The following is a 20,862-nucleotide window of genomic DNA, read 5'->3' on the forward strand; positions in this document are numbered from 1 at the left end:
GTTTTGTGGGAAAGGGCCTCCCTGTGAAGGAAGGATGTGGTTATGCTCACCAAAGTTGTTTTGTGGACTGCTGAGTAGCTTCAGGGCCTTGTATTCCAGGCATGTTTGTTCCTGTTCCCTTTCCTGCAGAATATCCCAGGTAGTGTTTTTAATAGTTATGTGTATTTTGTAAAAAAGCCTTTTAAATATTAAATAGAGTTTCATTTTCCATCTGGTAAATTAAAACATAGAAGTATTTCATCAGATCCTTCATATAGTCTTGAAGCAATTTTGAAATGTCAACAGAAAAAAATCTATCTGCCTTGGAGCATTTTTTACATCAAACATTCCATGAAAATATTTTCCTCAAACTCTTTAAGTATTTCCAAATATTACATGAGTAGAGAGATGACTTTTCCAAGTGTTGGTGATGGTCTAATGCAGCATGTGTCGAGTTCACATATTTTTTCTAAATCAGAAAAGGAATGTAAGCATTATAGCAGAGGAAGACTGGCAGGCATCACTCTTATCACCAGCACAGGCTGACACATTGCTGATGCTGGTTCACATTCAGATAGAAGTATCATAGACACCAGATAAACAGAGATAGTGTCTTTTGGTAAGTGCTTTGACCTACAGAGGCAAGAATCAGAGGCACAATTAATTTGGGAGACAAATATACAGGAGTTACATATAATTCCTTCCCTCCCCATACCATTCCTTCATCAGCCCTGTCTTGGTTTAGCTTTTGAAATGGTTTCTAGTAGCAGTAGAAAAGCCTTCATTGACCTCTCAGGGGTGGAGGAGAGCAAGTGGTGGTGACTGGAAGAGGGATAATCATCTTTTCTCCTTCAAGGCAGAATGATTTCCCAAAGACGGAAGCCTTTTCATTGCTGTGGCTTACTGAGTATAGTATCTCTGTGGATATGTTTAGGACGAGGAGCAACAGTTATAAACTGGAACATAGGCAGTTCTGTATAAATATTATACATATTTATAAATATTTTTCACTGGGGGGTGACAGAGCACTGGAACAGGCTGCACAGGGAGGTTGTAGAGTCTCCTTCCCTGGAGATATTCAAGGCCCACCTGGATTTATTCCTGTGTGACCTGCTGTAAGTGACCCTGCTCTGACCTCTTTTGAGGTCCCTTCCAACCCTGAACTTTCTAGGATTCTATTTACTGTTGGCTCTGTGCCTATCAGATAATAAAACACAACTTGAATCTGCATTAAGGGTAGCTTAGTGCCTTCTAGAAACTTACCAGGGAGAAGTTCACTCTGGGAGTTTATTGTGGTTCTGGGCCTAAATACTAGCTTTGCATCCTTCCTAGTCTTTTGCACTTTTTGTCTGAATAACCTTTGTCCCTGTCCTCCAGCTGGAGAACCAAATCAAGTGCTTCTTAATCTCTGCCTGTGGGCTTAAAGGATCTCTGAGCTTGTAGTGGAGGAACTGGAGATGCGAAGCCCTCATTCTCATCATATCCATCTCCAAGTTTATGACAATTTTATAACTGTCTTACAGGAGAAGAATAAAAAAGTATTCAAGTGAACTCTGCTTAGAGCTGAATCCAAATGAGTGGATCTGGATTGAGAAAATGCTCACCCTAGAGCACACCCTGCTTCCCTAGGGTGGTCCCTGTCTTCCTTTACAGTTAGGGTTTCCAGTCTAGTTACAAGAAAAAGTCAATCTCCCAATACACTGTCTGAAGAGGCATCTCTGGGTAGTACTAATTCCTTCTGAAAGCCTGGGTTGTGTTTAGATCTCATGTTCAGAGATGTTTGTGCTAGGCTCCAGTATTAGCTGTAGATCAGTGTCACTGGGACAGTTGTATTGAGCTGAGTCAGCCAGGGTACCAAAGCAGAATCTCAGAGTCAGTTTGAATGAAACTCAAGAACAAAAACTCATTCAAATCAATGCTTTACACAACCATCTTGTCCATCCTCAGCCAGATCTCTTTGCAGCACTCACTATCATTTTATCAGCTTTTTTTACACATTTTCTAGAGCCAGGACACTCAGTTCAGGCACATCTGAATTTTGCCTTTGAAAAAACTAGCTTCCAGAAGTGTGTGACAATTAGCTGGTAGCCATGTGTGTGATATGAGTATTACTGACCATTTGTGGAAGTCAACATGTGCAAGCCATAGGGTGAGTCTTTTCTCAACTCTCTGAGCATAAATGTTTTTTTTAATGTCAAAGTTTTGAAGGCCCCCTGAGGTTCAGGTGCTGTCCTGCTACGAGCAGCAGTTATTGTAGATGGTGTCTGGTACTTGTCTGGTACTTGAAGGAGTGCTTCCCAGATGCTGCATGCTGCCCGTTTCCAGACTACCAGCTCAAAGGAGCATCCTGAAACTTCTTCAGGTTACGAAGCAGAGAAGCTGCTTCATGATCATGACTTCTGTCTGTGTATGGAGGGCAGATTTTATTCCTTACTTCAGTCATCTCCAGCAAATCCCAGTTACTTGGAATTTGTTCAGGAGAAGGGTGAATGTTACCCTGAAGGAATTAAGAAGCATTATAGATTCAACATATGGGACCATATGTGATTGTATTGTTTCCAAATGTTTCTTTTTGAGCTTTTTCCTTCCATTGTGGACAGCTTATTTTGCCACACATTGTCTAGAGAAGAAGGGAGTAAGTTTCATAGTCCCATTTCTTTCATTAAGCCACTATTAAAGCTATATCAGTTTTGTAACACTGTTTGTCAATATTGTTTCATACTTTGTTTCAAACATGCACTCTCCAAGTGTGGTTTGAGGGAAGTGCTTTGAATATGTTATTCAGGCACTGTCAGTCAATGGCAGAAATACAGAATACAAGCAAACATGGTCCTAAGCCATCCTTAGCCCACAATACTCCCCTTAGAAGGCATCAATCAAACAATCAAACAAAGCATTTTGTGTGAGCCTTAATAGAGGGAAAACATCACTGATATTTGAATGTGAGTCTTAATTAAACTAAAATTGGAGACAGGTAAGTTCTGCCCTCTTCTTGCTGTGTGGATCAATATCCTCCTGTTATGTAAATTAAGCTGCTCAGTATCTCTCTCTTTTGCTGTGATTTTCTACTCCAGCCCTGGAGAAGTGTTCTGCTGTCCAGTGACATCTGTTCTAAATCATGTTTTGGAAAAAAATGTAAATAGAAAAAACTTGAGGTCAGGCCCAGACAAAGCGCTGGGTTGGCTCCCAAGACCCCTCTGCATCTGGGATTGTTTGATGTCAGGAAGGCCCTTAACAATTGGAGCCATCAGTGATGGTGGCAAAAAGAGACCCCTCAGATGAGGCTTTCCATGGATTTGTTTAAAGGCATTGGAAGTATTAAAGTATTTTGCTGAGCTCCCTATCTAGAAAAGTCTCTGGCCATCTGGGAGATGGCCTCTAAAAGGGGGTGTGTGCTGAGCTGGGAAGTACAGAGGCTGTGCCCTGTCCAAAGGAGCAGAAACTGGTGCTCTGTGACCTTTAGAGAAGCATTGAGGTAGATGGCTCCAACCTCAGCCACTTTAACACTTTTCAGATTTTTTTCTGGTTATTTTTTGTGTATAATCCTAACAGTATCAGACTGTCTGCACAGGCCTGCATAGTTCCTGGACTTCTAATTTCAGGATTTGCTAGGTTTGATTCAAGCAAAGTTTCACTTAGTGATGATACCTTCACATGGGACTAGCTGAGGCAGAACTGCAGAGGCAGGTGCCAAAAGCTGCATTCATAATGGAGTTGAAGTCTTTAGAAATGTGTTCAGCTGCCATCAGCAGACCTTAGATTCACAGTTACCTTACAAAGTCACCCTAGACACATGATAGCTAACTCCTTAGTCTCCGTGAACTCAGTACAGCTTCTTTTTGTTTTCCTATTGTAGGGTCTAAGATCTTTTGGCACTGTTCTGGGCATTATTGTTTCCCTAAGACCAGTGACCATGAAAATCAAGTTCTGTTGGAAAAGCAACTGGGAAGCAGAGACATTTTAACTAGAAACCAGTTTTAAAATGTGGAGTTGGCATACATTTTACATTTTTATCAAGTGTCTATTTACCAATTAGTCAGCAGCCTGAGCCAGTGGATTTAATGAACTTTGTGTGATTTATGCATAGCTTTTATTAATTGTGCCAATAGGGATGAACACTAGATACAAATAGATGTAGCTGTCTCACTTCTTTCTCCTTTAAATAATATTATTTCTTGTCATTAAGCAACTTCATTTTTAACTACTCCACATGTTGGATAGTGATAATTTCTTTCCTTCCATGCTACTGCCCTTCCAAAGGTAAGGCTCAAAATTTCCCCGACCCATGTTTGCACTGGCCTGGGCTGTGCCCAAGGCAGATACAGAAGTTAAGAGAAGAAACCATTTTCTCCTTCTCCCCTTTCTCCCATCAGTGGAATGTACATTAAATAGTAAGTAGGCCACAGAAACAGGGAGCATGTGAATGACTTGAGTTCCTGGTAATTTCAGCAGTCAGACAAAAAGGGGCCAGCACCTGGCTTACAATCTCTGTTTCAATGAATATTTAACTACTTTATGCAAAGTGGGACACTTTCAATAAATGAGGCTAAGAGAAACCTACCTAAGAATATTTTCTAGCCCAGCAGTTAGGTTACTCTCATGAGAAGCATCATGTTTGGGTTCAAGTCCCTGAACCATACCAGTAAAAGCAGATGTTTGAAGCTACACCTTTCACAATTGAAGAACATGGCCTAATCACTGAATTTTTGGATATCAGGGGTGGCAGCACTACCTCCTCTGTTTTGGGAAAGAAGTCCCCTTGTGACAAAATCAGAATGTTTTGTTTTAGAGATGCCAGAATGAATTGTTTCAACATCTCTGAAGTTTTTTCATGTTATTTCAGCTGAAACTGTTAGCTAATATGACCTGAATTTGCAGAAAAAGTTTCTGTTGCCCTAAAATTCCAGTATTAGTGGAGAAATAACTGAATAAAAAAGAAGCCTGACTAACTCAGGTGCAGTTATGGTTGTCTGGTTGTGGCATTATCTGAAGAGAGTGGGGTAGTGGCTGTGCTTTATGGCTTTTGTTGGGATTCTTCTTTTCTATATTGGCTTAACATGATAATGGCCAAGAACAAGGAACATCTTTTAGAACTCCTTAAGCATTTTCCCCCACTTACTGCCATTTGGAGCTTATACAAATAAATACAAGGCTGTGTTTAAAGATAAAACCTGTTATATGCACATTGGCAAATTTAGCGAGATCATTTTATTGACTTTGTGCACTACTTTAATAGTTTCTCATGTTCAGATACCAGTAATCTAGAAGAGACCAAACATAGGCACTTCTTGTGGTTTCATTGGCTGGTTTTGTTTCCCAGCAAGATGGACAATAAACATGTTTACTGATGGATAGCAAGTTAAATTGCCATAGTTCTGGGTTTTACTAGATGCTAGAAATATGGCTGGATGCCATCTCCTTTGCACTTGGTAGCAGCAGAGCACTTCTTATCAACAGGTTTGCCGTAAGTTCTTTAGAAGGATAAGAAAAGTGCTTTTGCAGGGAGGATTACTGGTTTTGTTCCTTTGGTTCTGCATGAAGTACGAGCTTTGCCTCCTTTTCAGTGATGTAGTACAAGACAGGACATGAAACATTTATGTCTGACTGTTTTCATCATCCAAAATTGAGCAAGCTATGCTCTCTTGGCTCCTTGGTCCCCTGGAACCCTCTCCTATTGTGGTGTTTTATTACAAGAATAAATTCTGATGGGCTCAGCCTCCTTTCTGTGGGCCCAGGTCCACAGGCCCACAGCATTTGAGGACACTGTTTGAGGACTCAAGTCTTTCTTGAATAGTGGCACAAGCTACTGTTGTTTCTTGTGTAAAAGGTGCAATAAATCATGTAGCTCTTCATAATATGATTGACTGTTTCTTCCACTGTGTGCGTTGAGGTCCAGTGAAATAAGTAATGATGATGTTTGGGATGTCATCATTAGACATCTGAATTTAACACTTCAGCAGAGATGACTGGGGTGACTCATCCCTCACAAAGCCAATGTTGCAAATTCTCAGTGTGTTCCAACTGTTATTGACTCCTGGCTGTCTACAGCCATGGGGGAAAGAGAGAAGAACGGGTGTGATGAGGACATCAGCCCTTTGCTGGCAGTCGCAGGTGGTGCAGGCACCTTCTTGTCACAGAGCACACAGCAGCTGTATGGCCTGCCTGCTCCTGTCTTAACCTGAAAGGGTTTATTTGGAAACAGAGTAACTAGAGATCTTTCTCAAAATACTAAATACACAAAACATACAAAGCTAAGGTTTCATATGCCAAAACAGCTACCTAAGGTGTTTTGTATCTCTGCATAAACTTTCCAGATCAAGTCCTAATAGCAGAGACACACACAGAATGGGAAAAAAAAAAAAAAAAAAAAAAAGGTAAGCAGAGTGCTGTGTATTTTTGAAATAGAGGGATTTATCGTTCTACGTAAATAGAACTTCTTGTACCATGATCATTCTAAACAAAATTATGTCAACATAATGATGAAAGAAAATTAATTTGTTGTGAACAAATACATGTTATTAATTGGCAGTAATAAAGAAAAAAATCATTAAGTAATACCATATATTTTAAGTTAAATTGGTCCCATCTTACAAGGCCTAACATGATCTGTCATTATGCAATGGCATAATGCATTGACTTCATGTAGATTGCGGTGTCTAGAAAATTGCATCTTCAGAGAAGAAAAAAAATGTCTTTAGCACCTCATATTTTTGTGACTGCTTTTTGAAGTTACAAATAATGCAAAATCACCTAATCAAAAATGAAATGCGTGACGAGAGGGAGATAGCTTCTTGCCACTCTGCCTTGTGAAAGCAAACAATGAACTGTAACTTACAGTTCATAAGTCATATTTCTTCGCTTTTTGCTTTTTTTTTCCCAAAAAGACAATTTTATAGACCTCTTTGAAGTGATTTATGTGTTTTGTACATTATTTGAAAACATAAATTTTGCTGATTATCTTCAGTTTGCCTCAGTCCATCCACCAGTCTCATATTCATTTAATTTAGACAATGCTGAGCAGTTACATGTGGAACTGATACTTTGCATGAAAGCAAAAGTTATTATTTTTTTACTTATTTTATTAAAGAACTTAACATAAGAATTTTTCATTAAAAATTAGCTTAAGTACTCCTGTATGTTACTGTGAGTTTGCAAAAGATTATGTATCCATTATCTCTGAATGGAAACTACTTCATGAGTTAATTCCAGTATTGTGTAGATAGAGTGAGTGCTGGACTTGTAAAATTTAATTGTCTCTTCTGCAAATGAAGATAAATACATATTTGTCTCTGCCCATAGCCTTTTATTCCATGGGATTTCTTAGTAATTGGAATAATTAAGACAGTCCTTTCTAAAGGGAGGAGGTTAAAGTTCCATTATACATTTCCATTTTAAAATCATATTTCTCTAAACTATATTAGTATCAATGTGCTTTTCTGTTATCTTCCCTTTCTCCTCCTGTATTCATATGCTCAGTGTTGGGGCTGACTTCAGATGAACTAATGCTAGTGGTGAAGGTGTGTATCAACGTTAGCATTTTCAGGATATCAACCTTTCTGCTGGGGAGAGGATATTGTCGTTATTATTATTATGGCATTACTTCAATAGGAGACCTTGATGAATCTGTTCACAGCAGTGAAAATTATTTTTAGGTTTAGTCTCCATGGGAAAGTCAGTATAAAGTAAGCCATAGTACAAATTTATGATGTAGCAACTCAGTGCATGCCAGTGCTTTGCAGAGCTGCCGAAGCTCGATGTGGATCAGACCCTGGAGGCAGTGGAGCTGGATGAGTGCAGTGCCGTGCCTAAGCTAATTAGTCCTACTGAGAAGCAGGACACGTTATAGAGGAGAGTTATGCTGATATGGCCATCCTTCTTGGCTACCCAAAACAGAAAATCAGAAGTGGCATTCTGTGGCAAGAGGTACACTTGTGATGCGTTCGTTTATTAATGCTTTAACTCTGTGTGATTCTTTGTAGGTCATTCACACAAGGAGTAAGTACATGGTGACTAGTAAAGTGTTAGTTCACAACTTTGCATGCTCTGTGATACCCACAGACCCAAGTAGAGAAGCAGAATTAATGTTGCTGTATCACAAACAGAATTTAATGTTTGTGTATCACAAGTTATTCTATAGGGATCTATTATTCAATTGGTGGCCAAGAACCTAGTGCAGAGTTGTAAGAAGGGGGATGGGGAAAAAAAAACCAAAGATGTATAGTAGTTAAGAGCTGGAAATCATGTCTAAATCAGCTCCCCCAAAATTTCTGAGATCACTTAGTTGGTATGTCTGGAGTGACAAGAAATTCTATGTACCTACACTAAGGTACAATGAAGGAGCCTGATTTTGCGCAGGGGTGAGCTGCAATGGTTTAAAATCCATCTCTCCTGGAGCTTCTGTTTGAACCTGAAGTCTCCAGTCATTTTGGTAAAGAAGGGTTAATTGAGCTCTGATGAGTAAAATGCCAGGACAGTCACTAGAATTGGTCATGTACTTGTGAGAAAAATAAAAAATCCAACTAATTCTGTAACATTTACCAATTTAAAATAAGTGATACTCAAGCACAGAAACTGTTTGGAGCAGAATACAGTACAGTGACCTAATGTATGAATGCAAGCTGTGCCCTGTCAAGATAGGTGATCTTAAAACAAAACAACATATTATGATAAAGCAAGTCTCTATAATATTAGAAAGTCAACTCCATTTGTATATATGCACATACGACTGTCTTCCTGTGCTCTCGTGAGCTGAAGTCTTTGACAAATTTTTCTTTAAATGCTTTTAGGAAGCACTGGCTGAAAAGCACACATATTCTATGTGCTTTGCACTCCCCAAACTCTTACTGCAGGTGTGGTGTAGCGAGGTATCATAAAAAACATAGCCTGGGATTGCTTTATTAGTCTTGAGATACCAGTGCTGAAATTCTTTGCAGACCTCCCTTGGTCTTCTTGAAACTTTTTCTACACTTTCTGAATAGACCTTGATACTGTGGGGAGCTCCCATCTACTTTTGCTGGATAAAAGTTAATGAGCTACATCTGGAAATAATGACCCCCTATTTACATAGGTGTCTGGCATTCTACCAGGAGATTCATAGCATAGGTATCAATAGAAGGTTTTGGAAGGAGCAAAAAAAATCTAGGTGCTCTTTCACAGGATACAGACATCTTTAAAGTCTAGAGGTTATCTTCTAGTCCTACTTATGTTTCCAGTTCTGTCACTGACTGAATAGCTTGCTCATTCTTCTTCAGTTTCTCTTTCATAATATTCCCTCAGAAGTTACTGGCCTCAGTTTGATTTGTAGACCGCTTGTGAACCATCACTAATTGTAGGTCTAATGTTAGGAGTTCTGGTAGCAATTAACAACTCTATAGGTCAGCAGCATTGGTTTCCTTTCTCTAGCCAAGATACCTTTCTGTACCTTTCTGATGTTTACAAATGTCAAACTAAATCACAATAGCAACACTGGGAAGCAACTATCTAACTAGTGGCATTTTTGCAGGCTTCAATCAAGCTTTCTTTAATACTTCCTTTAAAAGTTACTGTTGCCAGCTACCTTGAATTTCGAAAAAAAAGCTTCTTAATGAAGAAATCTACTGAGAGTTTTATCTTGGGCTTCTACCATTTATTCTTTGAAATAAATGCTGAATCTGCTACACTCAAATTTGAGATACTAGTTGTATCAATATGGACCCATGGTTTCAAGCCTTTAGATATGCAAATTGTGTTTCTGTAACGAACAAAACCTTAGAGACCATGCTGTTGTGGTTCCACAGAGCCTTTATTGCTCCTCATCATTATGCTAAATTAATACAAATTTCCTGTGTGTCCAGAATTCAAAGTCAATCAAGTGGCTTAATCTCTGAGGGTATGGGATAAAAATGCTATTATTACAGTTTGGAAGAAGGTGAGGGATTACCCTTAAAAGCATGCAGGCTCTCTAATAGGACAGCAACTCTGAAACACAAGCTCTTTATGAACCATGTCTTAACTGAGTGTGAACTTAAAGATTGCCTCCTGCCCTACTTTTGATTGCACAGACTAACTCCCCACTTTTGTGTGGTGCATTTTTTGCAGCTTCAGTAGTTGGCTCTGTAGAGAAGCAGTATTAGAAAGGTATTTGTGATTTGTTACTGTTTTCTAATGCACTGAATGTTTTGACTTTTTATTTTTAAAAGTTAATCGCAGTGTTTACTTTTTATTTGTTTCATCTTTTCCCCCTTATGCTTCGCTTTTCTTAGCCAGAATCCACAAGATGAACCAGTGCCAAGTGTCCAGTGAGTTTTCTGAGGTACATTAACATGTGACATGCAGCTCTAGAGATCCACAATCTGCAGTTTAAAAGCTTGTGAATTAGCAGGTTCAAATGTGTTTTATAGAATATATTGATATTATTATACTGTCATGATATTTAGGATTAGCACTTTAAAGTTGCTAAAGTGATTTAATCAGCCAAATTCACTAAATCCTCATCCTAATTGCTCTTTGAAGGAATAGCTGTTGTCTTAATGTACAGAAATAACAATGAGTGGCTCTGTTAATGCTTTTTGGATTTTTGATATCTTTTGTTTCTGAGCAATTTTGAAAATTTCTCATAGCTCCAACATGAGATGGTGGTTTTACTTTGGAAGGGAGGGAAGAACAGAACAGTTAACTGAGATTCTTTTTAGTAGTATTTTTTTTTTAGCTTCACTAAATAAATTATCTATACCAACAGGCTGAGTCCCAACCACAACATAATGCTGATGGGACGAGCTTGCATCATGGCAAGTCTCTGTGTGCACAATGCCTGTGTGAGTGTCCAAGTGTTTCTAATTCATGACTAGTTTCAAGACTAGTACCTAGAGATGGATACTTACAGAGAGGGGAAAATGGGGCATGTCCAGAAAATTGTAGCCTTCCTTTCTTTCCTTTGTATTCCTCTTTGCATGGGATTTCTACTTCTTCCTCCCAGAAACTCAGAGTGATCTGCTGCAGTGCTAACAAAAAGGCCATGCTGCTATAAGCAAAAATTGATATGTACCTTTTCAGAAGTTACCTTAACCACAGGTTCAGGAGTTACTTTCCTGGTCATTGGCATGTTAACAACTTCACAATAAATGCATAAATAAATAAATAAATAAATATCTGAGCATTTCCAGTCCAATTCAAGTCTGTTAGCCTAATGCCTTCTCTCAGGTCAAAAACCTGGAGTATAGCACAAAATTTGGGCAAGCAGAGATTTTTGCCCAGAATATACTCCAGCCTAGCACAGTTTGTGGCTCAGGGATTTCCCAATCCAGAGGTGATCTCTTTGTATTTAATTGTTCTCAGTAGGTTTTTCCCCTGCAAAATTCTTCATTCACCTGTGTTGGTTACACATCATTGCTCAAGTGAAACATCAAGCAAGTGAAACATCATTTACCTCAGATGATAATGTAAGCTAGCTAGTTGGTATCACCTGGTGGCTACTGCATTAAGCAGGTCTTCTAAAGCCAGGAAATAAGCTGTGATACATAGTAATTCCAGCATACCTGGAGTGTTCTGGTTTTCATCAGTGACTGCCTCTTCTGAAAAGATCACAAGAATTAACCAGAAAGCAGCTTCCACAACTGCCTTGGGTTGAATTTAAAAGAGGAAAGAAAAACAATAAACTGTTAAGTTTTCTTCATTGTCCAGATGTAGTTTCTGCCATTCAGGTTGGTTTGGCATGATTTTTTCCCTGAAACTAAAGTTGTAGCTGTGTAAATCTCTTGGGCTTTGACTGGTTAGTTGACTAGTTGCCACACCCCTGGATCCTTTTATTAGATGTTACTACATGCAGGGCATGTGAGGCGTAGTGTATGTTCAATGTATATAGGAAGGTACATCTTCAGGACTGTACTTGTATAAGTGTGCTGTTTGCTGACAGGTTTGAATCTTAGCAATGTGAGTCACCGACAGTTTAGTTCTTTGGTATGCTTTGTTTGATCTGTGCCTTTTTCCCTCCACAGTTAAATCACTCACAATAAAAACTGAAAGAACTGACAAATACTGAAGGATCAGAACTGTGTTGGAAGGGAAAAAAACAACAAAAGCCAAGTTTCTAACTATTTATGGATCTTATTTCCCAACAAAGTGTATCTAAAAGCCATTGTCTTAGGGTTCAGAGACAGCTAAATGATTGATTTCACATAAAATATTTGTTGTTCTAATTACAGTATCATCTGGGTCTTTGGCAACAAACAGATGCAAAAACAGACTTTACATACCATCTTGAAAAACTTAGGATTTGCTTAGTGTGCTTTGTAATACAAAGCATATGGCTTTGCATAGAACTGCAGTATCCAAAATGAAGCCGTAAGTAATGAATCACTGGGTGGAAGAAAATGCATTGCTTCTGTTACAAGTTCCCTCAGTGTGTGTGTACTCAAATGGTTCTGTTTAGGATTATAAACAAAAGGCTATGCTCGCAGTTTTAGCAGTGTGTTACAGATTCTGTGCTGCACATGACATCAAAGAGGCTACACTAATTTCCCTAGCAGTCTATGGCTCTTGGCATTGTGAGCACACTCCATCTGAATAAACAGAATTCTAGTTCACCACAGTTGTGTGGGGGATCTGAGGTGATCATAAAGCTTGGTTTTGTTTTAAGTATAGGACTCTTTACCCCTCCAGATTCTGTGTTTTCAGTGAATCTGGTAATTACATTTGGAGATACAGACTTAGACTGCAAAGCACTTGACACTGAAAATAATTAAATCTAACATATTATTCCTACCTACTGAATCCAAGTAAGAGCTTCAAGTACACTAGAGTTGCAGGATTTGCTAAGGATTAATCATTCTTTCTGAGCATTATTATGTATTTTCTAAAGTAGTTAACATCTTTTCCCTTAGCAACACTTGTGTGAAGCTCCAGCAAGATATTTTGTGAGAGTTAGGAAGGGCTGAGGCCTTCTAATTCCTCAGAGGGCATCTGATTTATGGTTCTTTCCATGCTTGCTTGTCGCTAGCAGCATGAAGAGCACCAGCCCCTATAAATATTCCTGGACACTCTTCTGTAGAGGAAGGGACTGAGGGGATTTGGTGGCAAGAATGGTTCCCATCATACTATATCTCATTTTATCAACAGAATGGATGGCCTTATTGAATATTTGCAGAGCTCTGAAGCTACCACTAGGTAAGCATGAAGTATCCTGGAGAGAATTACAATTGTTAATAGTATCAAATATGCCAGTATGCCTCCAGGCTTCCGATGTTACCAGATTAATCAAATCCAGTGATGCCAGAACTTCAGTTCTGCTGCTTCACCTTTATTAGTTGTTTATTCCCTTCCCTTCCTTAGTGTCTCAGTATGTTATGTGACAGATTCATATTTTGTTTGTCTTTTTCTTGTCCATTCCTCTTTTCTGTAGAAGGGAAAAGAAGACATTCAAGACATACCTCATTACTTAAGTCACCCATTAGTCTTGTTCTTTTTCTCTCAGATCCTATATTGTTGTCTCTTGGTGAGGTTTTGCCTGTAGTGAGATTAAAATCTTTCAGAGACTGTGTGCATATTTTCTATCATACTTCAGCATTTTTGCAGAACTACCATAATATAATTAAATTTAGATTGTATGGCGTAGACCTTGTAACTTTGTAATTCCCAAATAAAGCTACAGATTATTCTTCAGTACTTTATTCTATGAAGCCTATTAAACCTGCTCTACTGCCCTGTTGTTGGTATTTAACAGGCCTTGTACAAATACCCTGCGATGTGGTCCTGGTATCTTTCGTGTGTGCTCATAGAGAAGTCACAGTTTAATACAGAGGTGTGCAAGATAGTTCTGTGTTAGCTGTGCAGGCAGGCGAAGCAGGAGCTCAGTGGGGGCTCAGTGCCTGAGTATTCACTGTGCTGCTCAGGCAGCTTTTTCAGTTTACTCCCATATTTCACCGATGGTGTGATGCAAATTTGTGCAAATGGTAGAGAATCATGGGAATAAGAAAAGGAGGAAAGTATGTTTCTATGAATACTCATGGCCAAACAGCATTATGTGCCTTTTTAAAATGTCTCTTTTTAAAAATAAAGCTGAAATAATTAAGATCATAAAGCCTAGTTCGTTTACAGCATTTTTTACGGCATAAGTGACATTCAAATGCTACCATTTAACACTGATATGAGTGGGACAAGAATCACTAGCCCCTTGAGTCCTCTACTTGTACAGGCTTGTATGGCACAGAAGAAAATGTAGCTGTTCCTTGAAATCAACATGCTGCACATAATTATCCACTTAGCATCCAGTCCAGGAGGAGGATGTGCATTATCACTGTGAGGGCATTTCTGCATTTGCCCGAGACTTCAAGAGAAAAAGTGAAGTTAACTTGCTGCCTTGAAAAATGATTCAAAATTTGAAAAGCTTGAAAACATCAAAATACATAGAAATTATCAAAGGAGAACAAAGACAAGTTTTTCCACAAAAGTCTTCTCCCCAGGCTATAACAATGCTTTACATAGGCATGATCAATATATCCAGGCTTGAGAACCAAAGTCTTTTGGAATAAATTAGACTGGCAGGAAAAGAAACAAACAAAGAACAAATTAACATGATTTTAAACATTGCTTAAATTTTCATGAATGTAGACCTTGAGATGTTATGATGAGATCCCATGAGTCTGTGTTAATATTTGCTTATAATTAAGGGTTGCACTTTCATGTTTCATCTGATATTATAGATTGGAAATCAGCCACATGATTAACTATTTTTCTTGGTCATACTGATTTATCTACTTTATTTGCTTACGCTGTTAATAATATATATGAAATGGCCCCATTACCTTTCCTTTACCAGGCTGCCCCTTCTCGTACTCCAAATCTCCCCATCTCAGTGATTAGAGAAGGACTGCCCTTCCTGCAATAATAGGTTTCTGTTCACCTAGAACAGAAAAAGAGACAAGACCAACCTCTTCCAAACCTGATTTGGGCAGAGGGCTTCAGAAGGGAAAATGAAAGTGCTCAGCTTCACTCTTCAATATGTGTTGTAGTGGATGGAGTCCCTGTGATGCAGCCTGCTTTGTGGTACTGACACACTGGCAAAGAACCCTTCTGTGCATTCCTTGCTCAAAGTAAGATGTCATCCAGAGTTTAGGGCCCCCTCTGTGCTGCACCAACCTTGAAACAATCTGATTCGCATAAGTGGATTTTACAAGTTCCAAATGCAGTTGTAGCTGCCTCATCATTTTCTCTGCAGAATTCTCCATATAGGAAAAATTGAAGCAAGGGTTTAATCATGAACAGTTTATGAAGACCCCAGTATCAATTCAGAGAGCAAAATCTAATGATTCCGAGTTCCTCTAAAGAGTGTTTCCAGTGCCTATCCACAGTTTCCAATACCAAGATAAGCACAACAAACAGGACATCTGAGATGAAGATCTTCACTGGATATCAGATGAAGTGATCTGCCTCATGGGAATTCATTAGAAAAATACCTTTTTGCAGGTACTCTTCTGAAATTAATGGTTAGGACTCAAATTCAAGATGCAAAAGTCCTTGCGTCAGTGCTAAAGAGCATTTTAAAGTCTTTTGTTAAATCTCACTGTTTGGCAGTTTGTGCATTTCTGAAAGGGTCCTTTGCAGCCTAGGGAAAGGATGGATTTTTAAACAGAAAAATCATCTAAATAAGCTATGGCGTATGAAATGTGCTAATCATCTCCAAGCTAAGAGATGTCATAAAAAGTGTCAGTATGATGAATGTGATGGCTAATTGAAGAAAAGTACTTCAATTGCAGCCATAAGAAAGCAAAGAAGAAGAAACACATGGAAATTCAGAGGTGAAAGTATATCCTATAATCAAAATACCAATACAAAATCTTCTGCAGATTGAGACTTGTTATAAAAATAACATTAGAGAAGTGAATTCATATTAAGGTAAAAGTGATCTGTGTCGTATCTTGAATAGTTTTTAAACTTAGCTTGAGTCAAAACATACCTTTTCTAAAGGTTTCCAACCTCAACCTGAGTTTCTGTCATAATGTTAATTATTTTTTCTCTCAACTGATTGCCTTCAGTATGTGCTATGCTTCTGTTTGAAAATTTTCTTCCACTTCTGACCATTAGACAGTTCAGACTTGTGTTTCTGCAGGTGAAAATGCCTGCACCTTCTACACAGGGGTTTAGACTTGTTTCAAATAATCTTTTAATGTTCTTTTTAAAAAAATGAAATGGAACAATCTGTTTCCCATTCCTCACTATATGGCAGGTTTTCCAGATTTCAGATTGTTCTTGTTCTCAAAACATTGTACAGTTTACAACACCCCCTTTAAAATAATTGTGAACTGAACAATAAAACTCTTTTCCTATTTCTGTTGGATAGTCCTCTGCTTTGCACCCTGTCTACTTCATATTCAGCTAAATCTGTGATGATAGTCTTTCCCAAGTCTTCCCTGGAAACACTGCTTTCCAGTTATGCAATTCCCAGTTCTGAAAACGTGTACCCTGAATTTTTGACTTCTCAATTAGTTGAAAACACACATCCTTTTAATCTGTCTGAGCACTGCAAGGTCCTGGTCTGTTGGCTTGGCCTCTTACCTTCCAGAGAATTAAAAAGGATAACCAATAGTGATAATAGATGAGAAACAGAAACCCCATTTGTTTATTTATAAACGCTTCATACTCCCAACAGATTTACCCATTTCCCAATTTCTAATTCCCTTCACTGTAAGCAATGCCAATTTTGTGGCAGCTTTAGGGAAGCATCCACAGGAGCCTGCTCACCCATGTGTATCAGCCCCTCTGGGTTCCAGTGAGGGAAGGAGGAGGATGTCCAGAATCTCAGCTATCCTACACTTGCTAGATCAGTGGACATTGTGCACTCAGCAGAAGGCATTTTGCCTGCTCTGTATTATTTCTGCACTGCAATAAGGACTTTACCCCTAAAGAAATGCTAACGTACAGAATTTCTGCTCTTAGTATTAAAAATAAAAAGTTTTCTTCCAGACAAAATAGAGTTGTAGATCTTTTACTTAGAAAATGATGCTGAAAGATAACCCGAAAGAAATCTGCTCACTTTTTCATCTGGTTTCTAAATTTGTTTCAAACTCAGGAGCCTGGATGTGCCAGAGATACCTGGCACAATTTCAGTACAGTGTAGGTGATACCCTGTCAGTGATACAGGTGCTGCTGCTATTGCTATTGAAGTGAAAGGGACTTTTTTTCTTATTGGTGGCTTTGTCTGTCATTGAATCACAATATTTTAGCAGCATTTCAAATGCCTATTTAGCTGTTGGGTGTTGAGCACATGTTAATACCCTTTTCTCCAGATATGGTAGTTCATGATAAACGTTACCAGATTTTGTACTGTTCATGTAGTATGCTACTAAACACTATGACAAATGGGCCCTCTGAAAGAGTATTTCCTTTGCAGGACACTAGCTGCAGACCACCCATAGAATACACAGACATAATTAAGTGTGGGGATAAAAAGCTAGAGCAAAATATTACCATCTCAGAATCTTCATTCATAAAAGACATTTTTGAAACAAAGGCTATACATGAGGGGGTTTTGTAAAAATAACTTGAAGGCCACAACAACATTTGAGGGAAAGAAAAAAAGAATATCCTATCATATTATCATCCTGTTTAAAAATGTCGAAATATTTGCATGCTCTGGTTTTACTTCTGGCAAGTTCCAGAGAAGTATATAAAATGATGAAAAACTGTAGGACCTGAGTCTTTATTTGTATCAGCCTCTTGATAGAATGAAAAAGAAGTATTTGTGGACAGGTATAGGAGAGCCATATTGTTGTAAAAAGGAACTCCTAGTGGCTTTGCACATGAAAACACTGCTTGCAAAAATTGCAGACCCTGTTGTCCCAAGACAGAGAAAGCTCTAAGATCAATTTGAGTAACTTTAAGAGCTAACAGAGAGAGAGTAGAATGGAGTTACGACAGGTCGTCTAAAGAACTTTCAGAGACCTCAGGGAGAAAAAAAAATTGCACCTATGTCCTATATAAATATTAGAGAAAAGCTCTCCAAAACCACAGATATTACTTGTGCACCAAATTTCCCCAGAAGTATTTTCTGGAAAAGCCTCTGCTTTGTCTGCTTACGTACAATGACAGGTGCAAGCATTCAGCCTCATCCATCACAGTCTCTTTAGGAAAAATATAAAGGCTGACTTAAATTGACAGGATAAAACACTGAAGCTTTGGGTATTAAATTAGCAAGCAGAATGGGTGTATCATTTAAAAATAATTTTGTATTGCTGGAGAAATGTAACCTTGCTATATAAAATTGTTTTTTAATTTTAGACCCAGCTCTGCAGTCAGTTCACTGGCTCAGGCCACCCTCAGCAGCCATTTAAGCCACCATCCCTCCCAGGTGGCTTGAGGGAACATGGTTGTTGGCAGGAAACAAGTGCTCCCCTCCCACACAGACTTTGCAGTCCCACACTGCAAACTAATATCTTTCAGATTTCACTGTGGAGAGGGAGAAAGACAGTGAAAGAGAGAAAATCTCCCAGAACAGTCATTTGGCTGAAAAGGCCAAAGTTCAACATCTCCTCTACCTCACACGGTACTTGCAGAAAAGTACAAAAGTTGCAGACTGTAAACCTAGGTGTATAATAAGCCTCCTTGGTAACACTACCTGCTTCTTAAGGACAGATCTTACGAATGGATTTGTGAGATTGGAGCCCTGCATCCACACAAGCCATATTGACTTGAGGAAGTTAGGTCCTTCTTGATCTTTGTGCTTGTATCAGAGCAATGTTCCCATGCAGTATGGAAGGCAATTGTGATATCAAGTGTATTTTTCCTTCAATGCCACCAAAAACTCTTTGTATTTGTACTAAAATTGTTTTTAACAGGAAAGTATCAGAAAAGGAAAAGGCTTTGGGAGAATTAGTTGGAAACAAATGACCTTTCCTTACCCTCCACAGTGTCTTTTAGTAATTTAGTGATTCTGATTTATCCTGAATATAGTTGTTCTGATAATGTCAAGAACATGCGACAGAAAACACCTGATAAAATAGTGTACAGCACACCATAATATCTTTTTCCCTAAATAAAAAAATATTTCTCTTCAGAATCCACCCCTTCTGAAATACTTCCTTCATCTTTAAATGCTGTTTTCCAGATGACTTCAAGCAACTGTTACTTAACTGTTGCTTGACAAATTATATTAAGGAAGCATAATTCCAAACCTGTCCAATTACTTTGATTAAACAGAGATCCATGTCAAGAATGTAGCTTTTTTATATAATAAAAAAGATGATAATAGACTAAGTCCCATCAGTCAAAGGCGTTTATTACTGTCTACTGTAGAAAAAATGGTTTTGCTGCTGCTGAATGATATATCCCTAGCTAGTCACAATATACCTAATTTCCTGCTTAGATAACAGAAGATGCTAAGATAAAGTATGAAAGGAATAAGGAGCTGTGTGATATAGTCATATAGAAGAATCAAAAAATGTTATAAAAATAAAAATTAAGTTCTGCTTAAAAACTTGTGTTTGAACTGAGTTTCAAAAGAGAAAAAAAAGATCTCCAAGATGTCCAAGTTTCTGTGTGCTTATTTTGGATAGGACAGACTTGATACTAAATCCAGGACCAAACAGGACAGAAGAAAAGACTCCTTAAAATACACTAAACACATTCACAGCACCTGGCACAGCTTAAAACTAAATGGTGTTATCTTACTTTAGGTTCAGAAAACTGTCTTGAACAGAAGCTGAGAACACCTCGTCGACGATGTCAGCAGCCCAAAATGCTGAATAGCCCTGAGGACAACATGTACTATAACCAGTTAAATGTGAGTTCAAAGTGGCAATAAAGCTGTTTTACTGGCTTTGTTTCCAGTTAATAATTCCGTTATTAATACCTGTTTCAGCCCCTCCAGCCCCACCCCCACGTTCTTCTGCTCTCGTCTTGAACATGTGCTTATGCTCTTTATCTGTTGCTTTCATGTCAGGATGTCTGCCTTCACGGTGAATAATTGATGTGGTTTATCAAAGACGAGCAAGATGCATGCTTCATCAGGCTCACTTGAGCCCTTTGATCAAAAAAATTATGCTGTGACTTCTGATATTATCAGCATCTGCTTGCATTCAACACAAAATCACTTTGAATTAAAAATTAACGACTTGCTGCTTTGCTTTGACTGTGTGTTCTTGGCCCTCTCCACAGGGAACTCTAGAATATCAAGGGAGCAAGAGGAAGCCAAGAAAACTTGGGTAAATATCTATCTTCTTAGTTCTAAGCAACAGTAAACAGAAGAAGTCCTTTGTGATATTACAGAATATGCAAAACTTTCTAGAGAGGTTTCTAAAAATAAACAATTAACATATTTCTGTGCATTGACTTTGGACATTTTCTGCAGAAGCAAATGTAAAACTTGTATATACTGCTGTCTGCAGACACTAGAACTAATTCTTACAAAATATGCTCCCCAGCTCTCTCTGAGTACTACTGAAAAAAAAAAAAAAAAAAGAAAAAAAGAAAAAAAGAAAAAAAGAAAAAAGCTTTCTTCATGTTTTAAGTGCATTTAGCACTACTGGAAGGTGCCATATTAAGGGTGTTGAAACTGGAGTTCTCTGACCTAGAGCAAAGACAAGCTGTGCCAGTTTGCAGCAGCACACTCACAATCGGCTCCTCCTGGGGGAGGGCTGAAGAACTTTTTAAGAGGTGACAGAGAGGCCACTCAGCCCAAAAGGGGGTCTCTGCTTCCCCACTGAACTGAGTCAGTTCTCATTGTCACATGAGCAGCTACTGCCTGGCAATAGGTAGAAATTACTGAAAACAATTTAAAAAAGCCAGGCTGGCTACTATACAATTGCCAGAATTTTTCACTGACTGGTCATGTGTAGCTCATATTCACAGTGTATCATCAGCTGTACTTGTAGAACATATACAGACCAAAAAGCCACATTGCTTAAATGAAATACC

At 38.5% G+C, this 20,862-nt stretch overlaps 1 protein-coding gene across 1 annotated transcript in view; it reads left to right on the top strand.

Moving 5' to 3' along the window:
• MYO3B (myosin IIIB) overlaps window positions 1–20,862 on the top strand; it is a 183,681-nt gene that overhangs the window by 162,345 nt on the left and 474 nt on the right. The window contains exons 34-35 of the mRNA XM_030454152.1: window positions 19,623–19,729; window positions 20,104–20,150. Coding sequence (XP_030310012.1) covers window positions 19,623–19,729; window positions 20,104–20,150 — 154 coding nt within the window. The remainder of the gene's footprint in view (window positions 1–19,622; window positions 19,730–20,103; window positions 20,151–20,862) is intronic.

This window comes from Calypte anna, chromosome 7, assembly GCF_003957555.1.
Source record: "Calypte anna isolate BGI_N300 chromosome 7, bCalAnn1_v1.p, whole genome shotgun sequence".
NCBI lineage: Eukaryota > Metazoa > Chordata > Aves > Apodiformes > Trochilidae > Calypte > Calypte anna.